This window comes from Eulemur rufifrons, chromosome 16 (genome assembly GCF_041146395.1).
Source record: "Eulemur rufifrons isolate Redbay chromosome 16, OSU_ERuf_1, whole genome shotgun sequence".
Taxonomy (NCBI): Eukaryota; Metazoa; Chordata; class Mammalia; order Primates; family Lemuridae; genus Eulemur; species Eulemur rufifrons.
Genome location: NC_090998.1, coordinates 50,024,745 through 50,050,761, shown reverse-complemented (window position 1 = coordinate 50,050,761; position 26,017 = coordinate 50,024,745). Strand labels below are relative to the sequence as shown.

At 43.3% G+C, this 26,017-nt stretch overlaps 1 protein-coding gene across 1 annotated transcript in view; it reads right to left on the bottom strand.

The window, feature by feature from the left end:
* RASSF3 (Ras association domain family member 3) overlaps positions 1–26,017 on the bottom strand; it is a 68,856-nt gene that overhangs the window by 3,788 nt on the left and 39,051 nt on the right. Inside the window, exons 2-4 of the mRNA XM_069489585.1 lie at positions 4,433–4,540; positions 2,271–2,508; positions 479–588 (exon numbers count right to left, since the gene is read on the bottom strand). Coding sequence (XP_069345686.1) covers positions 479–588; positions 2,271–2,508; positions 4,433–4,540 — 456 coding nt within the window. The remainder of the gene's footprint in view (positions 1–478; positions 589–2,270; positions 2,509–4,432; positions 4,541–26,017) is intronic.

Genomic DNA, 26,017 nt, shown 5'->3' with positions numbered 1-26,017 from the left:
TACAATCCTCCCTGGAGAGAACATGGCAAATGATGCATATGGAAACATAATTTCTTAATCATTTGACTGGACAAAGGGGGAAAAAAGATTCTAGAAAGTTAAATGTCTTTCCCCGTAAAGAGATCAGATTTCCTTTTATTTCTCTTTAGAAGGGAATTAGCCTGGAGACTTTTGTTAGTAGCAAACATATGGAGAGTGTCAGCTTTCAAAGTTCAGCTGAATCAGAGTAATTTGGAGGTAGGAAGGAGTGAAAATGACTCTTTGGATGGAGATCAAGTAAAAAATTTTATTTTCTCCCACCTCTGAGAATTACAGACCAACATAATGCTGTAAGAGAATTACACTGTAGGCTAACTTTGGGTTCATTTCTGATTCAAAATCTGTCTCCCTCCCCCCGTCTCAGTGGTCAAGTCACGAGAGCAATAAAACAGGGCCAGCTGTTCCACAGAGTTTAAAGCAATAATGAACAATCACTTACCTCTCCAATTTCATGTTCACGAAGAACAAAACTCAGCGTGTCTGTTCTGGGCCCTGCTACCAAACGCAGGTAGAGTGGATGTTCCCGGTCGGAGAGCTTGCAGGCGTAGACTGGGTAAGAAAGCAAGCAGCACGTTGCAGAGTATTTAGTCATTCCTGAGACCAATCCCCCCAAATAGGATCCCTTCCTCCAGATCAAGGTAACAAGCCTCCAAGTCACCAACCTCCTCACCTTACCAACAGCCCACAGGGGAATGAAATCTACTCTACTTCTGTTCTGACCAATATGAACTGTGCCTTGATTAAGGAGGAAATCATTTAAGAATAAATTTAAGTGGGTATTAGTCCCAAAATATGCTCATGATTAGGCCTGCTCTACCTTTTAGAAAGCAAGATAAGAAACCTAAAAAAGGATCTACAACCTCTTTAAAAATAATAAAACATACCATCCAAAGAACATGCAATCAGAGCTCTAAAGGAAAATCTCTCTACAAATTAATTGAGAATTAGCAACTACAAATAAACCTATCAGAATACAAGCTCTGGTGGCTTCAAGCACAGCTATATGTGTCTCATGCTATACACACTCACACAGGCACACACAACACACAGTGTACTGGCATTGCCTATAGTGTTGAAAGATCTGCCAGCCATGGGGGTAATATTTCACTGGGATGCTATTACTTTCAGATTGTACAGCTGAACTCCAGGTGAGTAGGCAAAGCAGCTGCCAAGACAAAAATGCCTCCTGAGCTTGTTATTCTGACACTCCCAGATGCAACTGCATTGTAGGTGCCAATTTCCCTGAAAATATAAACTTCCCCCACACTGCTAAGCCTGTGGGCTCTGGAAGACAGGAACTCTAGCCTATTCATCTTTGTATTCCACAGGATCTAGCCCCATGGTATGTGTTCAAAAAATGTAAGCATACTCAGCAACTAGCTGGGTTTCATTCTGTATAATCGAAGAACAATATTATCATGTCACAGTCAATATATTTTCTTTTATAGCTGTTTCAGGCTTTATCTAGAAAAACTAAAAAAAACTTAAACAGTTTATTGCTCTCACACACACATCATTTTCAGATTGCCCACAGTGAATCACTGAATCACTGTTGTCCACCATTCGTATCAATTTGTTCAACTTCCTGACCTGGAATATCTTATTCAGTGTCATGCAGTAATTAATATTTTCTTTCTATCCCCTGAATGTGGGTAGGAAGTTCCAACAGACAGAGCCCAGATCAAAAAGTTATTCACTCATTTTATGTGCCCCTGGGGGACAAGGGGGCCAAAATGTCCCAGTGTAATGCCAGAGTGAGAGAAGCCAATGAAACAGAAGAGCACAGGGCTGGGCCATTTCCATCAGTAAGTTGAAATGGGCTGTGACACACATGGACCTCCCTGTCCTCAAGGTCTGACAGGGCACAGGTCCACCAAGCCACTCCATGTGCAGATGCACATCAAACGTGGAATATGCTACTAAAACTTCAAGCACAGAGGCATTCTTCTGTGTGTCCTGAAGAGCATTAAACTCAAAGCTCCCCCATCACAAAACCCTCCAGAGATGCCCATCACATGTGGATGCCTCTAAGCTCCTCAGACCCACAATTGTCCAACCCAGAAACAGGGACAGCCAGGAAACACTACGTGCATGCCACGATTCCAGAATCTGACTCCACGCTCTGACACAATTGACTCAGATACACCCACCAGTCTTCCTCCTGCTAACGAGGACACCAGATATAAGCAGAGGCAGAGCCCATTTTCATTCTGAGTGTGGCGGCAGCATACCTTGGTCTTCCCTGTGACAACGCTTATAAAGTGCAAACTTGGCAGGGCTCTCGGTCACGAGAAACTTTTTGAGCAGGGCCTCGATCACTTCCCCGACAGTGTTTGTGCTGCTGATATGAAGTGTGTTCATACAGCCATTGCTACTGGGAGCGAGTTTTCCAGGCTTCGGAGAAGTCTGGGGAGGTCTGCAGAGTTCCATCTGTACTTTAATGAAGCCAGTGTAAATCCCATTTGAATTCTGAAGCAGGGAGAAAAAGCACACACTTAGCCAAGTGGACAGAGGCATTTTAGGGAAGGAGTGTATCAAGACAAAACAGGGAAGTGAAACACTCTCTTGTTTTTTTCTCTGAGAGTTTTGTGGTGGCAAAACCTCGCTAAAAAGTGCCCCAGAGGGAATGACCTCAGAGGGAGGTCAACACACCCCTGCAAAAGCGCTTCCAGAGGCAAGGTCTGCCCCGCAGATGCGGCAACTGAAGACGCCTCTGAAGCTACAAGTCAAAGGTCAGGGCCCATTTGTGAGGTTACAGTCCAGTGGTGCAGATACTTACAAAACTACAAAACTTATTAAAGCTTGGGGTACGTCTAGGCTAAATGCTCAAAGGAAACAACATCCACAACTGATGACTAATATACAAAAAAGGAAGGTCACAATTAGGACTGTGAAATACCTAAGTCAACAATGAGTTGACAGCAAGAAAACAGGCTATTTTCATTCCTAGTGGCCTTTACAATATGTACCAGATTACCATTTCTGCTTAAACGTTTTCAAACAGCATATATATCATATAATATGGGAGGAAAACAAGTTCAAGCTACTTTGTAAACTACAGATATTATAAACACTTAATTTATGGTAGAACTACTATTTCTTAGTTGCCAAAAATAGTAATAATGGTCTTGTCTTCACCTTTTTTTTTTTCGCATTCAGTACATTTAGAAAAGATTTATTATAATGTTTTATTAAAACAAATTGTCAGATGTTTTATATGTAAATGCCGCAATTAAAGTAGACCATTAAAAACCGCCTTTATGGTTCATTATTTTTCTTCCTTTCCACAAGATAAATTTACAATATTAATTCACTTGCTCATTCTTATAACAAAGTATTTTGTACAATACTTAAAATTGTTATCTTTGAAACAATAGGAAAACGTGTATCTGTTTTAATCTCCATAGGGAAAGAGAAAAAAAAACATAGGGAGTGGAATTGTCCTCCTTTGATGAAAAATGTGTTTGAAAAAGAAATATCACAGGTGGAATAAGGAGAATGATCTTGGGATTATCTCCCCCCTCTCCCCTTTTGGCACAGTCCCACTGGGAAGGGATCCTTTATCACAAGGGTATATATTCAAGGGTTCCTCCCCAAGGGTCACAGAATCCAATAGGGCCTGTTTTAAACGGGTGACCCTGTCCTTTACTAAACTGCGTCAGTTCACAGTCAAGAAACTGAGAAGCAGGGGTCCAAGGGCCCTGGAAACTGGCACCAAGGATGACACGTGCTGTGAGGAAGGCCACCAAACAAGTGGGCGAGACCTAGATGTCAGTTCAGTTTAGAGAAGCATGAACACTCCAGCTTTGTTGTCAGCTCTTGTTTCATTTCTGCCAAGCCTGTCTTCCTCCCACACCCCTCTCCCCACAGAGCTCCAACGGTGTGGGACAACAATGCATGGGAAGCTGAATGCTAACTACTACCTCATCTTACCCGGACAACTAGTAAAGTCTTAGCCACAGTTTATATATATATATGAAATATGCACATATATCTCCATATTCCAAGCCATGGGCACAAAGTCCTTTCCCTGACAACTTCCATATCTATTTTAAACAAGGTAAAACTTACCTGAGGTTTTGTTAGAATCTGAGTTACCATCTTTATGTTAGGCAATAATGGTAAAAATCCTTTGGGGAGGATGTCAAAAAAATCTTTTAAAATCTAGCGTTTCACTTTTTTAAGGTTAACCCAGTAACTGATTTTGAGACAAAATACAGACTTGATTTGAAAGCGGCAGAAATATTCCATTTTCCTGCATACCCTGACCACTGAATTTCTGCAAATGTCTACAAATGTTATTCAGAGATTTAAAAATACACAGATTATAGTACCAACAACTTATATTTGTCTTCTGACAGATGTCAACCTAAACAGTATTATGGGTGCTCACCAAGGTCATCTTCAACTTGTCTGTGACTGCTGAATTGTATTTATGAACTTTCTCTTTGATTTCCTCTTTGCTGAGGTAATTGTGGGTTTCCTTCTCTTTCTCCACATCCTAGAAGAAAAATAAGCCATGCCACACATGAGCAATCATAGAAAAAAGTGCAGATAAGCCAGGATTCTTTTCACATTCCATACAAAACAGCCAGATGCACGTTACCTTGAACTCTCCCTCTCCCACTTTCAAACTCTCCCAGCTCATCCACCTATTTTATGGTTCTCATTCTTTCAGACTACAGTCTTCCTAGGGATATAGCAAATACAACTAATTTGTCAGCACCTAGAAGCAATACTTCATTAAGTACCGTTTTGCAAAATGGTCTTTGCTAAATTTCCTTTCAGCAAAAATATCCCCTGAGAGTACCTGCTAGATTAGCCATTTCTATTTTAAACAATATTTAAAGACAAACAAAAATTTTCTCTTTAGCAAATTCTATTAACTGTATGGTCTTTATAGCTTTACAGTATTTATCAGCAAAAAGTACAGTAGTTAATAAATATTAACTGGCACTGCTTACTGACTGGCACTAATCGCTGACCTATCATATTACACACAACTACCAGAGGGCAATTTATCTTCCCAACTAATCCCCATGCCAAGATACAAGTAGCCAGACATGCCCTGCCCACCCACTCTGGTCTCACCCCACCTCTCTGCTTCCCCACACCCTGGACAGGAAAATATTGCTTAAATCCTCTTATCACTGTGAAGAACTCACCAATAATTTATTGTCTGAAGCGCTGGACTAGTGCAAGACATTATGCAGTAACTAACATGGGATCACAAAAGGCCACACTGCAGTGTTTTGTAACCCTGCCCCAGCACCTACCTTGTAGAGCATTTAATTCTCCCAACAACCTAACCAAGCAGGCATTATTACTCCGAGTTCCAGATGAGATTAAGCTCTAAGAACTAAATTAACCTGCCAAAAGAATCTTAACTGTTCCGTGGAAGCAAATGAACTCACCTGAAGGCTGATCCCAAAGCCTGCCAACCCTCACTAACACCCACAGTTCACTGAGACCTCTAAGTACTCATTCAAGTTCTCACTTAATCCTCTCAACAATGAGCTAATTAATGCTAGTTAGCATCCCCAAGTCACAGATGACATCAACATTTACCGAAGTCAAGTGGTTTGTCCAAGGACAATCCAAGTAGTTAAGAGAACAAGCTTCATTTTAATCCAGGTCCTTTACGTTGTTTTCACTAATTGAATTGGGGCCAGGCCAAGCCCTTTGGGAGGCCAAGGCAGGAGAACTGCTTGAAGCCAGAAGTTCAAAACCAGCCTGGGCAATACAGCAAGACCCCACCTCTACAAAAAACAAAACAAATGAATACATTGAATTTGTAACCCAAGGTTCTGATGTGGGTAAACATTTGAAAACTTAAAAAAAAAAAAAAAGGCTGCATAATCATATTCTAACCTAAGTAGCAACTCAGAAAAGACAAAAGGTCCTAAAAATCTTCAAGACAAAGAGAGGAAGAGTAATTAAAACTTGATGATTTATCCCCCCCAAAATAAAGCCTTTGAAAACATGTCTTTCGCAGCCAGACACATCACATCACCCTCACAGCTGGATATTCACCAAGCAGGCACTTTCCCTATTACCACGAGCTAGACATACAGCAGGAATGGCTAGGACAGAACTTGCACGAACACCACAGAAGCGTATAGAATTCCTCTTGATCCATTCAAGCCTCAACGTCTTTGACGTTAGACCCTACAAAGGGGTGTGCTGACTATAAATTATCTCAGTAACTTTTCAATTTCAGCACTGTCCTGGCGAAGTCTGGTGGGTCAGCGTATTAGGTCAGACTGGAGAAATATCAGTTCAAGATAGTATGTTCGTTTCCCAGCTTGGGGTCCTCAAAGTCTCTTGGGAGCATTCTATTTGCCAACGTAAAACCCCAGAGCAATCTTATTTTTGGTGTTACTGGTTAGGGGGGAAAAGCTGTGGATTAAAATAACTGTTCTATTTTCTTTTCTTTTCTTTTTTTTTTTAAGAGACAAGATCATGTTCTGTCGTCCAGGCCGGACAGCAGTGGTGCAATCACAGTTCACTGCAGCCTCCAACTCCTGGGCTCAAGTGATCCCCCCCCGCCCCCCCCACCTCCCAATGAGTGCTGGGATTATGGGTGTGAGCCACCTCGCCGGCCTTAAAATAACTTTTCAAAAGCTTCAGTTAAATTTTCCTAGGAAAATTTAAACACGCATCGCATCTCTCTGCTTGCCCTGCTCTCTCCAATCCACAACTGCAAACTGCTCATAGCTGAAGTAGAAAATGAAGTAGTCTTGGTTTCTTCATTCATTTTTAAGGATTAAGTGTCCAAAGACTCTTCAAGGCATATATTAAAAACCTGTACAATAAGGGACTTACAACTTCACAGATGTGGGATGGGAAGTTGGCAGGGCAAAGGGGCGTTGTGGAAAGTGCACCACGCCAGCTACACCTGGGCTCTTCCCGAGTCTGTCACCAACCAACCCCATGCCCTGGGCTTGCTACCTTTCTGAGCCCGTTCCCTCATTTTCTACCAAATGAAGGGACTAGAACGGATCACCTCTAGGTGCTTCCTGGCCTAGCAAGATCTGATGGCAAAGATCTGATCCTGCTCTCACTGGCGTGACCAAGGGTGGCAAAATGGTTCCATCTGAGGGATCACAAAGCCTCACCATTAAAAACACAGGAATGGCTAATTGCGTATATACATCCTAGGGGCTTAGCCCGTAAGTGAGAATCCCCAGAATGAAGTGATTATGAGCAAAAAACAAGGTTAAGTAAAGTTGGTCAATTCTTAATTGTAGGTTTTGCTGGTGCTGAAACACCCATCCTCGGGCCCCTTCACATCAGCAGGCCACGGGCTTGCTCTTTTGATTTTCTTTTGATTTTTGGAAAATCAAAAGACCAAGCCAGTCTGGAAAAAGAAATTTTCCCTGCGTCATCCTCACATAGGTAACTGAGACATTCTTACATTAGCAATTATTTTTCCTCCTCAGACATTAAAAACCAAGGCAACAGTAGTAACAGAAAAGAGTTGGACCCAAGGATCTCCAAAATCCCTTTCAGGCTAGGCTAATCATCTGATTATTAAAAGATCACCTGGAAAGTAAATCCCAGAAAAGCAGCTAAAACCTACCTAAAGGGCTGTGAAGCTGTACTTTTTAAGTCAACTAATGTAGCAGTCACGTGCCAAGGCCTGACCATTCCTCGCTGAGCTGCTGTGTGCCAGGCACTTACCTGAGTGCGGGGAAATCAGCCCGGCAAGGCAGACACCACCCCACCCGCACGGTGCTGCCGGCCTACACAGGTGGAGTGAGGAGCGTCTCAAAGAACAAAACGTTTCCAAAATGGTAACTGAGCACTGTTTCTCTGAGTCTGGCAGCAGGGGAGAGGCCACAAAGCCCTGGAGCAGAGAAAGACCCCCAACTCTGAAAACTTTCAAATTGTTTACTCCTTTAAAAGAGACCCTCATCGTAAGAATTCGCCTCTTTCCTCCAAATACCCTGAATATTAATTAAGAACCACAGCCTCTGGGAATTAGCAGGGGGAAGGGAGAGAAGAACATGAAACCTAGGAGGGGCGAAGTAGCTGCAACAGGTAAAAAGGTGAAAGCAAGAAGGAAGCGCTTTTAAAAACTGGTGTGGCAGGTGTGGAATAGTAAACATTAGCCTTTCGCTGCGATGGGAGGAGAGGAAATGGCATTGGGTGCAGCCGTCTGTGAATAACGCCCTGGTTATTGTTCTTGGCAGCCAGTGCAGGTATGATGCCACGCCTGAGTATCTGTTTGGTAAGTTAAAAGTCATCTTTTTATAAGTCAATTTTGTTTTATATTCCCCAAACCCTCCAGTAGTTTCTCAGAGGGAGAGTTCTTCCACGCAAAATTATAAATCCTAGACGACTCGGTCGTATTTCCAACCAGCGAGCTCTTGGGCCAGCTTCGGTTCCTGGGTGGGTCACATCACTGTTTTTTCACCAGTGAACTTTCTCACAAGGGACACACCCGACCTCACAGATACTCAGGAGTCCTCGTGCCGAGTGGCCCAGACTGTGCTAAAGGAGTGTGGCCTGATCCCACAGGCTCACAAGTCACACTTTCCAAGAATACACCCCTACAAATCTAGGTAAAGGGTCTCAGAACTGTTCATACTCTGAACTTTTCTGTCACTCTGAAATTATATCAAAATTAAAAATATGAACATAACCATAAAAAAAAAACCAAATATAGAGCAGTTGAGAATGACCGTTCAAAAGAGAATAAGATAAATACTAGTATGTTCCTACCACTCCCTCTATTTTAAAAATAGCCTAGTGAGGCACATGGACTATTTAGACACACTTAAGTCTAAAATCACAGCTCTGCCACATTCCAGCTGTGTGACCAAAGGCAAGTTACTTAATCACTCTGAGCCTCAGTATTTTTATCTCTGTAAAATGTGCAAAACAATATCTATTTAATGCAACTATTATGAAGATGTAATACCTGCCATTATTCAACAACTATGTACTGAGTGCCCACTGGGGCCAGGCTCAGTGCCAGGCACTTAAAACTGGCAGAGAGATGGTTGTGGCTTCTGCTTTTCCACCTTTTCTTGGCTGACAGCCTAGTACAGTTTGCCTTACTCCCCCAGCCCCACCCCACCTCCTTGTGGGTTTGATGATTTTTGTTGTTTTCTTTTTCTTTTTCTTTCATCACAGACATCTTTTAAGAAATAAAGCTATTGACCTCTCCTACCTCCAAAAAGCAAACACCACAGATTCTCTGATGTTGTGGAGGGACAATACAAGAATAGTGCCTGATCCCAGGGCACGACAGACACTCAGTAAATGGTGCCATCACCCCTCCACTGAGCGGTCCCACAGCTCTCACGTGGAGCTGCTCCAACACCTGGCCAGGTCTGGGGTCCACCTGTATCAGTGAGGAAGGGTAAATTTACCAGGCCAGCCGGTGCTTTCTCCAAGTGAGACTAGATTCCAGCATCACGAATTCCTACTTTTCATCTCATCTCCAGTTTTGGAAACAGGCAATCACCTACTAATGTTCCAACTGACTGGGGTACCCAGTGCAATACAAACAGAACAAGTTCCAGCCTTGTAGTTGTGTACTAGATAAAATGTCAAGCACCCTTCTCACCTAAAGCAGCACATTTCTTGGAGCAGTGAGTCCCTACTGAAAATGGAAGTCGGGGCTGGCTCATGCTGAATCAAGTCTAAGTACTGACTCCTTTAGGAGTCTTCCTTCCAGGCCGAGTTCCAATAAGGACATCAAAATAAATTACTGTGGGCCTCACCAAGAGAGAAAGACATTCTCTGGGTGAGATTATTCCAGCACAATTAGGGAGGGACCTATAAACCAAAGCAGGCTTGCACTGAAGCATGGTATTATTAAGTAAACAAGTGATTTCCAGGAGCTAGAGAGCAAGCAGTTTGGGGGCTTCAGAAGAAAATCTCAAAAGAAATTTTGAACACGTCAAGTCAGATGCTCCTGAACTAGATTTTAAACTATGCTTAACAGGAGGAAAAAACTGTTCTGAGATGTCTTTTAGGTGTGCAAAATGGAGATTCTGTGATAAATACAGAAAGGGTTGTCACACAGAGCTAAATCTGCAAAGCGTTTAGAGCTGTGGTCCCCAACCACCACCACCCCCCTCCCGTCAGTGGCCTGTTGGGAACCAGATCGCACAGCAGGAGGTGAACGAAGCTTCATGTATATCTAGAGCCGCTCTCCAAAGCTCGCCATCCCTCCCCCATCCCCCAAGCCCCCCAGTCCGTGGAAAAATTGTCTTCCATGAAACTGGTCCCTGGTGCCAAAAATGTTGGGGACCACTGCTTTAGAGGATCTTCTAGGTGGGGAGCATGTCTTGCTCAACCCTAATGAATATGCATGAGAAGGGCCACAGGAGAGTTTTACATTTACATTCGATGTCTGTCCAATGGTCCTCATTTTCAGTACAGCAACCTCTAATACATTGAAGTAGGCAGAGGTGCTGCAGGAGCCCAGAAAGTGTTCTCAAATTATGATTAGCATTGTTGGATATGATCAGCATTATTGGAGAGAGAGATATATATACACACACACACACACACACACACCCACACCCACACACACACACACACTATCCGACAGTATTTTCTGCAATGATGGAAATGTCCTGTATCTGTGCTGTCCATCAGAGCTGCCACAAGCCACATGTGGCTTCTGAACATTTGAAATGATGAAATGAATTTTCAACTGCATCTAATTACTGTATTGGTCAGCAAAAATCTAGACTATAATGGACACGGGTGGAAATAAAGAACAAGGAAGGAAAAAAACCCACAAGAAAACAGTGTAGAACAGAATGTTAACAAGTAGAAAGACAACTGTTCTAGAGCAAACACAATTCTACTCTTGAATGAAAGAATCACAACAGTTGTTTCTGGGGTGCTCGGCGCTGCTGTTCTTGACCTTAAAAGTACAGTGTGCTGCTTGCTGCAGTGTTCTGGTGGCACCAGCGTTGATAATCCACCAGGGTACCACATCTACAGACTCAATGCTTATCTTGGTGTATGGCCCTGGCATACCGATTCATTCTGGCTGCTCTGGGGCTGGGATTTTTTTCCCTGCCAGATGGGAGGATTTTTTTTAAATGGCAAGATACAGAGCTGGAGCGCTTTATGTCCATTTATGTGAGGACTCAGGAACTCATCTTGCCCAAATTCAGCTTGTAGGCAGCCAACTCTTCGAATGCAGCCATACATTCGATCATGTATGTATATGATCACCCTGATCATGCTTCCAATAGCAAAGAAAAGATTTGAGAGGGATGTAACCCCCATCACAATCCTCCTGTAGCAACAGATGCATCACTATTTTCTCAGGGTAGAAAAGTGGAAAAACATTGGGCAACTGGAATAAACAAGAGCAATGCCTGTAGCACTGCAAAACCGCAGGGAGCCACGTTTCCCAGTGTGCTCCCTGGAACACCAATCCTCCGAGATGTTCTCGGGACAGAAAGGGTGCTTCTGTTCCTCCTCCTGCCTCACCCCCTTTAGAGATTCCCAGTGTTCTTTAGAATACTAAAGGCTCTGCAAAATCCTACAGGTAAGAAACCAGTGAAGAATGTTAAGAAAACAGACTTTTAATGTTATGAGCATGACATTCATTATTTATGAGCAAATGACATTACAAAGGACCAGATCATTTTTTTTCTGTTATTCACTTAAGTGGCAGATTCTGTATTCATTAGAGGATTAAGAGCACCCCAAAACGATCTATGGAATGTGACAATTTTAACTAACCTTTGTCCCCAAGGTTACTTGTTAAACAACAACAAAAAGAACAGTAGAGGGGAGTCTAGGTGAGTATTTTAGATGACTTCTAAAAAATGGACTACAAAAATACAACTAGGCAGCAACCTTATAAGGATGGAGTACTGTGCTAGCCTTCTCTTAAATACACTTGTAAGAAAGAAAAACAAGACAGCAAGAAAACGCACAGCAAACCAAAGTGTACCATCCACTGCTGGTAAACTCTTCCCAACTTAACCTACCATCACTGTACCGCCCTACTAGTCCGTGGAAGCTTAACCCTCCCCGACTTAGAGCACCAAATGTATTCCCCACCCTGTGATCCTTCGGATTCGGTACCCACCCCACCCAGGAAGCCATCCTAACCACAACAACCCTCGGAACCCCCATGCTACCCGAATGATTCAGATTTAGCAGCAAGGTACCTTCTAAGGTTTGCTGTTTCCTGTGTGCTCCTGCTTCCCAACTAGAATACTGTGCTGGAGCTAGCTCAGTGCTGGGCACAGAGGAGGGCTCTGTTCCTATCCAACTGATTCCAATCTGGCCACAGAGCCCACTGCTTCAAGAGTGCAATCGCAATTCATCCTCTTTTGTACATCTTATCAATCTGCATGAAGTTTTTTGCTCGCCTCTCCAAACTGAATGGATCTACAGAGGCACACAAAAGGCCTTTATAATATCAGGCACAAAGTTTTATATGCTTCTGTTATCCATGTGCATCATCAAAGAACAAGAGTCCTTCAAAGCATGCCCCTTAAACACTCTCGCACACCCGGGGCAGCGAAGCAGGCACTGGCCCAGCATGTTAATAAGATTAATTGCACTTGTGACACATATTAAAAGAGTTTCATCTGGGCCTTCCATGACCTCACTTTTTAAACCCCCTAGTTACCAGTCCGCCATACCCTATATGGTTGTACTTTTAAAACCGGGTAGTGTGCCAATAGTCAAACAGCCACTCATTTGTTTGGAGCCAGAAAACAAACTTGGAGGTAGACCAGTCTCCCAGAGCGCCCCGGCCTGAGGTCCCAACCTCCAGGCATACCAGATTACACTCAGACTTGGAAATCCCAGTTTGACATGTTTTCAAAGGGAGTCAATTAAGATGCTATTCATTTCTGAAAGGTGATACATTTCACAACTGGTTTAACTTTCTTCAAATTCTAGGTGAGCTAGGTAAGAAAGGAAAGATGATCAGAGGCCTCAGAGCTTGGCACATCCAAATCCAGCTAATCAGCTTTGACCATTAGGAAAGGAATGTGGTCACATGTGGGTCGGCACTTGTGCCACACCGTCCTCCGAGGTGTCTTTTGTCTCTGTTGCAGTGAAACCAGTGGGTCCCTAGGTTTTTCAAAGGAAGGTGAGTCCTCAAGGACTCAGTTTCCCTGATAATTAAGAGGATATTGGACGATGGTCCCTTTTAACAGTAAGTTTCCTAATATTCCATACCATCTACAACACTACCTTGGATCAAGTACCTACAAAGTCAGTCCACCAGATATTAGGAAAATTAACTGAAAAAGTTAATATAAGAGAACACTGAAGCCAGGAGGGAAGTGAGACTGACAAGACAATGTGGAGTGGTGACACAATGCGCATCCCAGATTCTCGATTAAAACATCTCACTGTTCAAGGCCCTAAGGGTCATCCAGCAGCCATAGATTTCCTTCTGCTAACAGCAATTACAACTATGGCTCCGGAGCTGCAGTTCACTAATTCACATTAGCCCAGGTTTAAAAAACTAGAGGTTTTTTACTAAGGTCAAAGTTAGGAGGAGGTCAGGTCTCGAGACTGCTATATCTTTTATGGAACCTTTGAACCTTGGTCACAGGGGAGGTTCCGGAGAAAGGAAATGAACAGGCTCATTTGGAGGAAAGCCAGACAGGAAGCGTGAAGGAATGCTGCGGCAACCAAGCAGGCAGGTGGAGCCCATCTGGGAAACCCAGCAGGCTCCAGGTCGCTCCAGCTCCACCCACAGCAGCAATCTGAAAATCAAGGGCAGACGCCTGCAAACAAAGGGAGTGGCCACTTTGCCAGCTGAAACCCAACCTGAAGAGAGAACAGAGACTCCTGAAAATTCGAAATTTCTGTAGACCAGCACTCCAGGAAAAATCTGACACAAGCTTATCTGAAACATGTTTGGTGTCTTCTTCCTTGCCAATTATAATAGGGGTCTAATTTGCCACTACATAATAAAAGGAGATTTAAAACCAACTTAGACTCTGTTTTCAGGAAACAAGGTTCAGAGTTGCAATGTAAACGACAACTTGAATGTGATGACAGTGTCCAGGGAGAGGATCACATTTAACTCTTTTAAGGCCTGGATTTGTAAATCTTCAATTCTTACTCACTGCAGCCTCCTTAATACACCAGTCCAAATACATTTATATAGCTCCCTTTCATACCATCTGAGGTACAGTCAGCATCACGGAGTAGGGGAGAGAATCAATAGTCCTTCCAAGCCAGATATTCAGACCATGACTGTTTTTTTAAAAAACAGACAAATTTGCAGGTCTGAAGAGGGCTACAAGGGGTTAAAGTGGCAAGATCACTCTAGATCCCATTAACTCAATCCATCCTTCTCTAGTCCTGAATTCTCCTCCCCTCTGCCCTACAGTCCACTCAAGATGGCTCTTTTGATAAGTCTGTTCATAGCCCTTAAGAGGCCTGGCTGAAGTACCAAGTGTACAAGGACTCATTCCTTTGCCTGGGGCAATCCGTGATGAAGAACGAAGAAAGGTACTCCTGTGCTGCCCTCCATTCTCAGGAAGACACTGACACAAGTACAGAACAGGTCGATGGAGAACATGTGCATATCCAGCTCTACCTCAGCAGCCCTTTCTTTCAGAAGTGCAAATCCAGGTGTTGGTTGTAGCTGAGGAATTGTAACAAAGGGAATGGCCTGAAAAGGGGTAAGATGCCTTACAAGCTGTGTCTTTAAAACCCCCTCGATTCTTTTTGGGAATTAAAACCTGCATCCCTGCCCAGAGGCCAGTAATCAGAAGGGAAGGGGAGTGTTCTTTGTTTCTTTGTACCACAGAAAACGGTAGAGGTCGCCAGATTTGTCTTTGCAGGAGATCTGGACCATTAGGTATCAACCCAGATTTGTCTTTGCAGGAGATCTGGACCATCAGATATTAACGTATTGAAGAACAGGAATTGATAGTAGGAAAACGTGTGCTCTCTTTGATTCTAACTGATGCTATTCGCTTCTGTGACTATGCTTGCTTTTAGTTGTTTGATAAATATAGTTAATCAGAATGAAAAACAGGGATAAGAGCAAAGGTAACTCCTTGATAGGCTAGGCTTCCTGGATGTGAGAAGCTAACAGCCTAGTTCTGCTTCTGTATATATGGCTTGCTGGCTTGGTGCTTAGCGTAAGTGGAGCCATGGCAGGCTTCACTAAAGTTAAGGAAAACAAGGCCCCGGGGAGGTAACCGCAAGTTACTTCCTGATAAAGGGCTGGAGAGTCCAGGGGCCCTCCAACCAACTAAGTAGATAAGAAGAGCAAGACATGATCAGCGCATGAACGGCTTGTGCAGGGCGTGTGTTCCCAGTATCGCTTGTAACCAAAAACTAGAAGGTATGCAACAACAGCTCCCCTCCCCCGTCGGAGAACCTCCTCTTCCCCTGGATGACGTTAACTACAATGGCGCGAAAAGCCCGAAGCTTAGAGTCAACCAATCAGGAGCCAACGTGATCAGCCACTTCTAAAAAAAGAACAAATAAACTAAAGGGGGATGGAGTGCAGACTAGTATGTCGTGTGCAGACTAGTGTGTCGTGTGCAGACTAACGTGTAGTGTGAAAACTAGCATACAGAAAAGTATAAAAGCTTAAACTTTACTTCAGGGCGGGGTCTTGGTTCGTGGAGAGGCCACTGCGTTGGCGCTCTGGGACTTGGATCCTAGCTCGGGCTAGCCAATAAACTCCTTTGCCTTTTGCAGCCTCGGTGACTCTGCCTCTCTGTTCCTGGGGCCGAGGGGAACCGGCTCTAACAGCATAGTTAAACAGCAATAACCCTAAGCTGAAAACTCCTGTTAGAAGCTCTGTATTTCCGCTTATAGATGAGATGATAGTACTTTAAGACTACAATCTGCCATCCTCCTCATTTGCCAGCAAATTATAAACTTCCCTTTCCTTCTCCTCAAGCTACTTGTCCTCATTCTTCTGATGCAGTCTTGGGGACAAGTGTCAAATTTGATAACAGAATCACCTTCCTCCTTCCTATCAAGGAGGTAAAAGTACTCTGGAGTAATTAAAAGATAAGTCAGAGCAATTCAAATACAAATCAGGTGGATTTTGGGAGGCCAAGGCTGGAGGATCACTTGAGGTCAGGAGTTTGAGACCAGCCTCAGCAAGACCAGGACCCAGTCTCTACTAAAAATAGAAAGAAATTAGCTGGACAAGTAAAAATATAGAAAAATTAGCCAGGTGTGGTGGCACATGCCTATAACCCCAGCTACTTGGGAGCTGAGGCAGGAGGATCGCTTGAGCCCAGGAGTCTGAGGTTGCTGTGAGCTAGGCTGGAGCCATGGCACTCTAGCTGGGGTGACAGAGCGAGACTCTTGTCTCAACAACAAAAAAAAAAAAAATCAGGTGAATTAGTGCCTGGAAGACTCTCACAAAAGCAATTTCTTAAGATACACTTTTCTACAGAAATCCTCTCCATTCCTCCCACTCAGTTGTAGATCAGGTGAGAAACATGTAAGTCATCAGGAGAAGGTCAGGAACACAGGGTGAGTCAGAAGGCCTGGGGTGAGTCAGGCACATTCACAGCAAGACCAGAAGAGGGACCAGTGGGGACAGATCCCTGGCAGGAAGAATGCCGAGGGCCAGTTGCCCCTTTCCCACCTCACCAAGCCCAGCCAAATGGCCCAGTACCAACCCACACTTGTCTTTGAGGGTCTAGGTACTGCCTGAAACACTTAAACTTTCTATACCTGGAAGGGAAAAAAAGGGTCTTGTCAACTACACCTGTCCTATTCTGTTTCCCTTTCTTCCCTGGTCCCTGTCCAAAACCAGACAGGGCAGGATTAGCCAACCCAAATTCCTGAGAGGAGGCAGAGGAGGGAAGAAGGTAGCAGTAGCTCCCCTTGGGGAATCTTCTCAACCCTGAATTCCGGACACCACATCACACCACGCCCTTTGCAACCTGCCTCTGGATTCTTGCAATAACCCAGGAATTAGGTACTACTAGCGTCCCTATTTTGCAAATAGGAAAATGGAGGTTTAGAAGGATTAATTTGCCTGAGGACATGGGGTTAGTGGAGGGGCTAAGTGAGGTTCCTACCCAGGTCTGTCTGATTCAAAGCCAATAAAGCCAAGCAAGTAAAATAAAAGGAAAGAACCATGGACAAGGACACTGAACGCACGCTGAAAAACCCTCACGTTGCCCACTGCTGGCTTCTGGAGGCTTAGACATTTTGATATAGTATGGATACAGTATATTCAATCTGAATTTTGAAGGGTGGGGTACTAACATAATTGGCAGTTTACTAGGGAATTAGTAATCTGGCCGGGACCACAAGGAATTAATTTAAAAATTAGAAAACTGGCCGGGCGCGGTGGCTCACGCCTGTAATCCTAGCACTCTGGGAGGCCGAGGCGGGTGGATTGCTCAAGGTCAGGAGTTCGAGACCAGCCTGAGCGAGACCCCGTCTCTACTAAAAATAGAAAGACATTATATGGACACCTAAAAATCTATATAGAAAAAATTAGCCGGGCATAGTGGCGCATGCCTGTAGTCCCAGCTACTCGGGAGGCTGAGGCAGTAGGATCGCTTAAGCCCAGGAGTTTGAGGTTGCTGTGAGCTAAGCTGACGCCACGGCACTCACTCTAGCCTGGGCAACAAAGCGACACTCTGTCTCAACAAAAAAAAAAAAAAAAAAAAAAAAAATTAGAAAACTATATGTGCAGCATTGAGGAAATGGCTAAATATCTTCATATCCTAAGGACCATACAAGGGCTGTTAACATGAAGCCTACAAAAAACTTTTTAATGAAAAGGAAATAAAAAAAAAAAGGAGAAACTATATCCAGTATGACAAATAATGTAAAGAAAAAGGAATGCCTAAAGACTGGAAGAAAATATGCCAAAATGTTAACAGTGTTTAGTGCCTCATTGGTGAGATTTGGAATGGGCCCCCCCCCCTTTTCTCTTTCTATAAAAAAATTTCAGAATTTTTACAGAATTTTCAAAATCTTTTCCAGAGTCTGTACAACTTCGTTAATCAGAAAAAAAGTGAAATCTAGAGGAGGGAAAAAGGCTTTCATGTATTAAAAACAAAACAGCCTTGGAAACAAAAATAAACACATGCAGTTCAGTACTTTGCCAGCATAACTGAACGCCACTTTGAAGTGCCGACTGGGGCTTGCGGGGTGAGCACCACCCACAAACAAGCAGCTACTGAGAACAGAGGCACCAACGCTGCACGGCCGTCTGTTTTCCTTAACACTGACACCAGCTGCACTTACAGAAACCGACCTATGAAAGTTGTTAGAGACAGCAAACCAGAGCTCCCTTAGGTAGAGATAAACTATTGTAATCTGTGAAATAAAAATGGCTTCTCTAGCCATTAAGAAAACATATACTGCTGCTGCTGCCAATGGTGCGAAAAGGAAAGGTAGGTTTTTAAACATCAATCAGTTGACCAATTTATAAATAAAAGCTACCCTCCAGCTGCCCTGGAACTGAACTTCCAGCATTCTTTTTTTGGGGGGTCAGGGAGGGTAATCTACAGCAATTTACGTTTTCTTTGTTGTGCAGAGTGTTGCTTGTGTAACCTGAGGGTTCACACGCCCTCCAGCTCCTTTTCCTCCCCAGTGGTGTGCACAGGAAGTCCAAGGCCAGGAGGAAGCGCCCTCCTGCTCCACCTTTCCTCTGCGCTGGGGGCCAGCGGCCCAGCCAGTCCCCCACGCCCCCACCGGGGGTGAGGTCAGCCTGCAGCAGCCAAGGGAAGAGGGAAGGAGAACTGCGGCCAAGCTACCAAGGCTGGACTGGGAACCTGCTAACAGCAAAAGGCTGAGTGGAAGCGGAGGAAAAAAAGAGAAACTGAATTCAATTTAATGAATGTGTTAGCAGTAGGAGTCTGAAACAACCATGCGGTCACAGTGGTGTGGGGTCACAGTGGTGTGGGGTCACAGTGGTGTGGACAGGGCTTCACAGTCATATACAGTCTAAGCTAAAGATCTGGACAGGAAGCAAGTAGCAGACGCTGAAAAAGGAGGGTCAACACACACAGCCTTAAACACAGGATGTGCGCTGCTTAGAGCCACATCCTCATCCCCACATGTGGCATGGCCTGAGTGAGTGTCCCTGAGGACACGGGAACTGTTTCATTCAGGACATCTAAGGAAACACGAAGGCAAGAAGGCCTGCATTGTGTTTTACACGTTCTGGGCCAATCCCTTACAAAAAAATGTGAAGGCTTCACTTTTTTCACCCTTTCATCTAAGTCCCAATTTCCTCCCCTAGGGGCTTGTTCAGAATGAGTCCTCTCACATGCCTGACAATTTAGAATTGAAAGGCATTTGTTCCTCAAGGTTAAACAGGCCACATAGTTCAAGGCCTGACTGCAAAATCAGTTCCAGGTATAACCCACGTTTTTCTAGGGTGTGTGTAATATATAAAATTCTTTCAATTTATGACTTTACTTCCTTAGGAACTTCTTTTCCCCTCCCAAAAGATCAAAATTAAAACAGTCAACATCCAAGTCCCACTCTGCTGAGAACCAACCCGCAATCACCAACTTTTCTGAGGTGCCAAACAAGGGTGATTAAAAGAAAGAACAAAAGGATTGGTAATGGTTTGGTATAGAGGAACATGCCCCACACTGGCCTGGGTGGTATCTGCACTGCTGATTCTGAGGAAATGGAGTGCCAAGCACTGGTTCAGATTATTCAACACATTTTATATCTTATGTAACCCTCCTAGGAACCCTTGGGGAAGAAATTTTAACCCCATTGTATAAATGCATAAACCAAGGCTAAGGTCACAGAGGTAGAATGTGAACTCAAGGCATGGCCAACTCCAAAACCATGTCCTTTCTACTCATACCACATAGCCTTTAGAGCACAGGAGAAAAATCAGTTGCCAGCTAGCTGTGTGACCTCAGAAAAGTGTACAATACAGGTGTCACTTTCTTACTTTTCGATAGGGAAGGAGAACTAACAGGAACAGTGAGTCTGGAAGGAGAAAGCGAGCTTGCATGGATGGCCAAACCTCGCCCCCACCCACCCCAGGAGGAGATGAGCCTTGGGAGGGCCACTTGCCCACAGGGATAAGCCACATTCCCCAACATCAGCTCTATCTGTTATCGGTGCCAAAGGAAAATTCTGGTCTCCATCTGCCTTACTCCCATCTTCCTTCTCAAATGATTCGGGACACAGGCAGGGAAGTAGGATGAAATTTGGCTTTCCTTGAATACTCCAATGCCTATAAAATGGGAACATTTCTAAGAGAAATTCTATTAGTCTAAAATATAAAGCTATGACCGCCCCTTCTCTCAAAGAACTTGTAATAGAAAACACACATACCAAATAACTGAAAAACTATTTCAGAAATTAATAAATAAAACTGTTAACTGAGTACACCTACTTTCATAAAATAAATCTGTTCCCCAAATGCAGCAGATAAACCACATTTTCGAAAGCACAGATATCGTTTTAAAAACAAAAACACACCTTAGAAACGCCCTGTGCAGAGGAAACCGCAAGTAGCAGCTGGTTACTTTCTTCACTCCACCCCTCATTTCCTCCAGACCCACCTCCAGCCCAGGGCAGCCTCCTTATCTGGCTCTCCTACCCAGCAAGGGGCTTCTAGCACAACCGGCCCTGTCATCACTTCTGGGCCTCTATGCTCTCCACTACTTTGCTCCCAACTTTCTTGCCTTTTCTGTCCCCACTTCCATAATTCTCATGTGAAAAGACAAATCTCTGTGCAGATACCACCAACAAATAAGATTTTCCTCTCCTTCTACTTAGTAAATGGACTAATTTTGGCATTCGACAAATATTTGTTAAGCACCTAAATATTTAGTAAATAGTTGTGTGAGGCACTGAGATACAACAGTGAACAGAGAACAGGTTCTGCCCTTCAGGGCCAGGCTGGGACATGAAAAGTGGCACTAAGAGGACAAAGTGACAGGTGACAGAGAAGGGAGCAAAGGAAGGAAACACCTTTAGAAGGCTCCCTGGAGGAGGTGGTGTCTAAGCTGGAAACAGCTTTGTAAATTCTTCTGTAAAAGATAAAGTCACTCCTAGCTGGCTTCCCCATCAAACTGTTATCCAGAGCGCACAACACCATAGCAAGAAGCAGCTAGGGCACCGAATGAAAAGCTTTGGAAAACTAGAGTACACAGCTCAAACTGGCTAATTTTAGACATAGAGAAAATTCTTTAGCATGCTGCTAACGCGTATTTTTAGAGTCTGTTTCAGTTAACCACTCTGAACTCAGTAATTCAAAAAAAGTGAACAAGCAAAAAAAAAAGAAAACTATCTCAAATCAAGTAAAAAATTATTTTCCTTCTTTGTGCCCCATTTCTTTCATTCTAAAATAGAAAATAAGCAATCAGCATTCCGTAAATCATTCCGTTCTACGCCTAAACACCATAGTATTTGCTTAGTACTAGGGGAAGAAAGTTGGCTACAACTATTATTTCTGGATGTATTATCTTGAGAAAACATTGAACAATATAAAATACATATGAGCAACAGGCAATAAATTAAGCACAAAAGTTTTATTTTCCTTCACAATACCACCTAAAAATGGGCTTAAACAACAAGCAATCCCAAGTCTACCTCTTAAAATTTCTCTTATTGTCCTAGCCTGAGACCAAACCAAATTCCAAGGTTTGGGATAGGACCTTCCATAAAGCTCAGCTTTCACTACGCACAATGGCACCTGCTTATTTCCTGCAAAAAATACAATGGCCTTGGAGATTTAGGCTGGATCTCCCAGTGCCCTGCTATGCCTGTTTCAGATATGTTACTAACTCAGCCTCATTTTCCTGAAAATGCCCACCTGACAGATTGCCCCTCATCCTTGGATTCCTGCCAGTTGGTAATTCTGCAAAGAAAACAACACAGCCCCTTTCAAATAGTCACTGCTATTATACTACCTGTGCTATTCACATTTTTTTGTTGTTGTTCATTCCACAGCGATTAATGAGTGTCCAGCACTGTACAAGGTGCTTTGGAAAAGTCAAAGATAGACTCTACCCTTGAGGAGCTCAGCGTAGAGGAAGGACAGGGGGACAGCGCTGGTGGTTTCTTTAGAGTGACTCCCCCTGCCTCTCAGCAAATGCTCACTTGTGTGCACTACTATGTTACATGCTAGGCACTGGGCCAAGTGTGGTCCCTTACTAGGTTTAATCCCCACTGCGTAGGGAGTCAGCCTCATTTTTGCAGAGCCATATTTTAAATTGCAGACATGATGGCACTCTACCCCTGCCTACTTAAAGCATGAATTTCTTAAGAATAATGCCATTCTCCTATACAATCAAAACACCCTTATCATACCTAAGAAAATCAAATATAATTCCTCAATATCATCCAATATCCATCACATATTCAGAGTTCCCAGCTATCCCCAAAATATCTTTGATAGTTGTTTTTGATCCAATCAAGGTTCTCATATTAGTTTGTTATGTCTCTTTGGTCTTATTTTTTTTTTTTTTTTTTTTTTGAGACAGTCTCGCTCTGTTGCCCAGGCTAGAGTGAGTGCTGTGGCATCAGCCTAGCTCACAGCAACCTCAAACTCCTGGGCTGAAACAATCCTCCTGCCTCAGCCTCCCGAGTAGCTGGGACTACAGGCATGCGCTACCGTGCCCGGCTAATTTTTTCTTTCTTTATTTTTAGATGTCCATATAATTTATTTCTATTTTTAGTAGAGATGGGGGTCTCACTCTTGCTCAGGCTGGTCCCGAACTCCTGAGCTCAAATGATCCACTCGCCTGGGCCTCCCAGAGTGCTAGGATTACAGGCGTGAGCCACCGCGCCCGGCTGCTTTGGTCTTATTTTAAAGCACTGCGAAATCAATAATCTTTTTTCCATATTCGCAAACAAGCCAACATTCAAAGAGAGAAATAAGCACAAATGTGACTGTTACGGCAAGTGTTACAGCGAGTGGTCCCAAGGACAAACCGAGCAGCACACAGAGAGGAGAATCAAGGTTTATTGGCTGGCGGGCTCAGAGGGGTCTCGCCACCAAATTCTGAGCCCCAAATACCCAATTTTTCCCACTTTTATTAAGTTGGGGTGATCCAAGGGGTGGGGTCTCAGGTGACTAATGCCCGCCAGGTAATAGGTTAGTTGATGTGTCAGGTAATGGGTTAGTATTATGTTGCGGTGCCAGGTAATAGGTTTACTGTTATGCTGATGTGCCAGGTAATAGATTAGTTGATGGGCCAGGTGTTAGGTTAGTATTATGCTGATGCGGGTCTTCCGTGAGGGGTGGGGGTCTCAGGTGGCTGCTGTGCTAAGTAATAGATGGGGGTTTTCCTTATCATAACCAGAAAAAGTAATGTTGCATTCTACAACTTAAATGGTTTACCTCCAGATAACTGGAGTATTGGGTGTGTCAAAAGGTCTAAATTGCTAAGTGACTCGCTCCAAGTTACCAGCGGCCTGGAGAGCGTCCCAACATCAGGGATCCCAGAGAAAGAGGCCTGTGACACAAATCGTGCAGGCCTATCCTGGGTGTGTGCTGACCCAACTGTCTCTTGTGGTTTGCCAGCCTATTTCCTTCCCTGCAAAACACGGTTTACAGGCTGGACTCTCATTCCTGTGGGAACTAAGAATAACCAGCAGTAAACCAGTTATTTCCCACGTAAACAGCTTGAAGAAGGTAGTGAGGAACTCCCCAGGAATTTTCAGGAAGACTAAGCAAATACATCAGACCTGTAGGATTCCATTCCATCAGCATTCAGGGAGCCCTCAGGTGTTGTAGTGACAAGAGGATGAGAAACTTGGCTTCTGGCTCAAAAAATGTGAATCTTTTAAAAAAGAAAGCTCTGACTGCAGCTTTTTATGAACAACTTCCCATGCCTTTCCAACTCATGTTATCTTGACCAAGAAAAAGTAACTTTTAACATAACTTTTTTCTTTCATTATTTTCTAAACCCCAAATCTCATTAAACCTGTTTCTTGTCAGTAAAAACGAACATAAAAATTCCTGCTCTCTTAGGGCCCTTGTTCAGAGTAACTGAGATTCTACACATATAACACTTTACAAAGGCTGGCTGGCTACCATCATCAGCACTATTATTACTACTACTATTACTATTACTAAACTTGGTGTTTAATAATAATGTTAAGTTAAAAATCTAACAGTAAAAACTAATGTGCATCAATTGAGCCATCTGACTGGAGGCTCTCAAGATCAATACTAAAATTGAACAAACTGTTTCTGACAGACACCAAATCAATCAGATTTAATTTCAGCATCGACCTTGTGCTAGATACACATATACTAATTCATTTCAATCATCACAAGAACCCTGTGAAATAATAATTGCTTCTCACATGAGAAAACTGAGATGGAGAGACTGATCTGCCCCAGATCCACCCAACTCCTAGAACATTGCTTTTCTGATTTTAGAAGATGATTTAGCCCCCAAATACTAAAACCAACAGAGAACGTCGTACCTTTTAATTCTAGACCTCCGATTTTTTAGAGGTGGGAGGAAGGACAATTCTAATATTTTCAATAGAGATCTATTAAAATGACTTATTAATAGTAACCACTGTTAAACCAAGGTACAAATGCTGTACGGTGAACTGAGATAATTAGCAGTAGCCTTCAGTAGCGTTTTAGAAGTATTAATATAAATTTTAATACTGATAATAGAATCTGTAATCCTTAAGCTAAAATGCACCACTAAGAAGTAATAAGAAATTGCAGGTATAAACCACGTAGAGTAAGCCCTCATCCCTGAACCGATTTCTGTATTTTCCAAAACGCACATTTAGTCACTAAACAAGATGAGGCTAGAGTTCCGGAAAGCACTACACCCTTTTTTTTTCTCCATCAATCAGCACAGCACCGCACCTTTACTAGATTTCTTATCCTCTTCCGTCCATCCAAGTGCATTGTTAGAAACCTGACCATGCTTTGAAAATGTGTCTTCTTCCTTTTGCCTACTGATTTACTAGATAATTACACAAGAAAGCCTTTGTTACATACAAATCTGTGGTTCCTGCCTTAAAACCTAGTCCCCCAAAATGGCCCCAGGGAACAACAGGGTGAGGAGGAAAGGAGAAGCGCAGTGTGGGAAGGACTGGGGGGGGGGGGGGTCAACATTACCTGCACACTCCGAATACGGCACTTTTATAATTACTGCTTCTAGCACTGACACTTTTTCCAAGAAGGTGGTCCCTCCAGTTTCTATTTAAAGCTCTGAGTTTTATAACAAAAGATATAATACAGTGTTAACACATATTATAGCTAAAATTTATTGAATGCTTGACACTATTCTAAGCACTCTTTATGTATATCCAAAGACCACACACACTTCCCACATTCCCTCCCCACAAAGCTTTACTTTCTTCTTGGCACTTACCACTAATCTAACATATCATATATTTAGACATTTATCTTGTGTAACACTTACTTCCCTGTAAGAATCTGAACTCCGCAAAGGCAGGGATTTTTTTCCCCTTCTATTTTGGTCTCCAGCATTTAGAGCAAGGCCTGGCAAACAGTTGGTGCTCAATATAATTTGTTTTAAGAGCCAGGTCTCACTATGTTGCCCACGCTGAACATGTGAGCTCCCAGGCTTAAGTGATCCTCCCACCTCAGCCTCCAATACACATTTGTGAATGAAAGGGACAAACAGGTTTTTGTGGGTATCGCATCCATTAAGAAAATTCTTTCTGAGAGCCTGCTATGCACCAGGTAAATCAGAATAATTTTATCTAAGAATTATTATCACTTATTATACATATATGCAAACTGAATTTAACTTGTTCACAGCTACCACTCAACTGAGGCCAGGATCTGAACCCAATGCCTCCAGAACAAAGGTTCTTTCCCTCCATAAATGTGTTCTAACCGTCAAGCCTCAGACTTGGAAACAAACCCTGGGAGCACACGTTCACAAGTAAGGGGCTGCAGGAAGGCATTCTATTAACCAGAACCACTGAAGTCAGTGTCTAACAATGAATCAAAGGAAAGCTCCAGATGCTCCTATGGAAAAGACCGGAAGTTGATGGGGAGAGCTGGCCAGGTGGCTGTCTCTCAAATCCT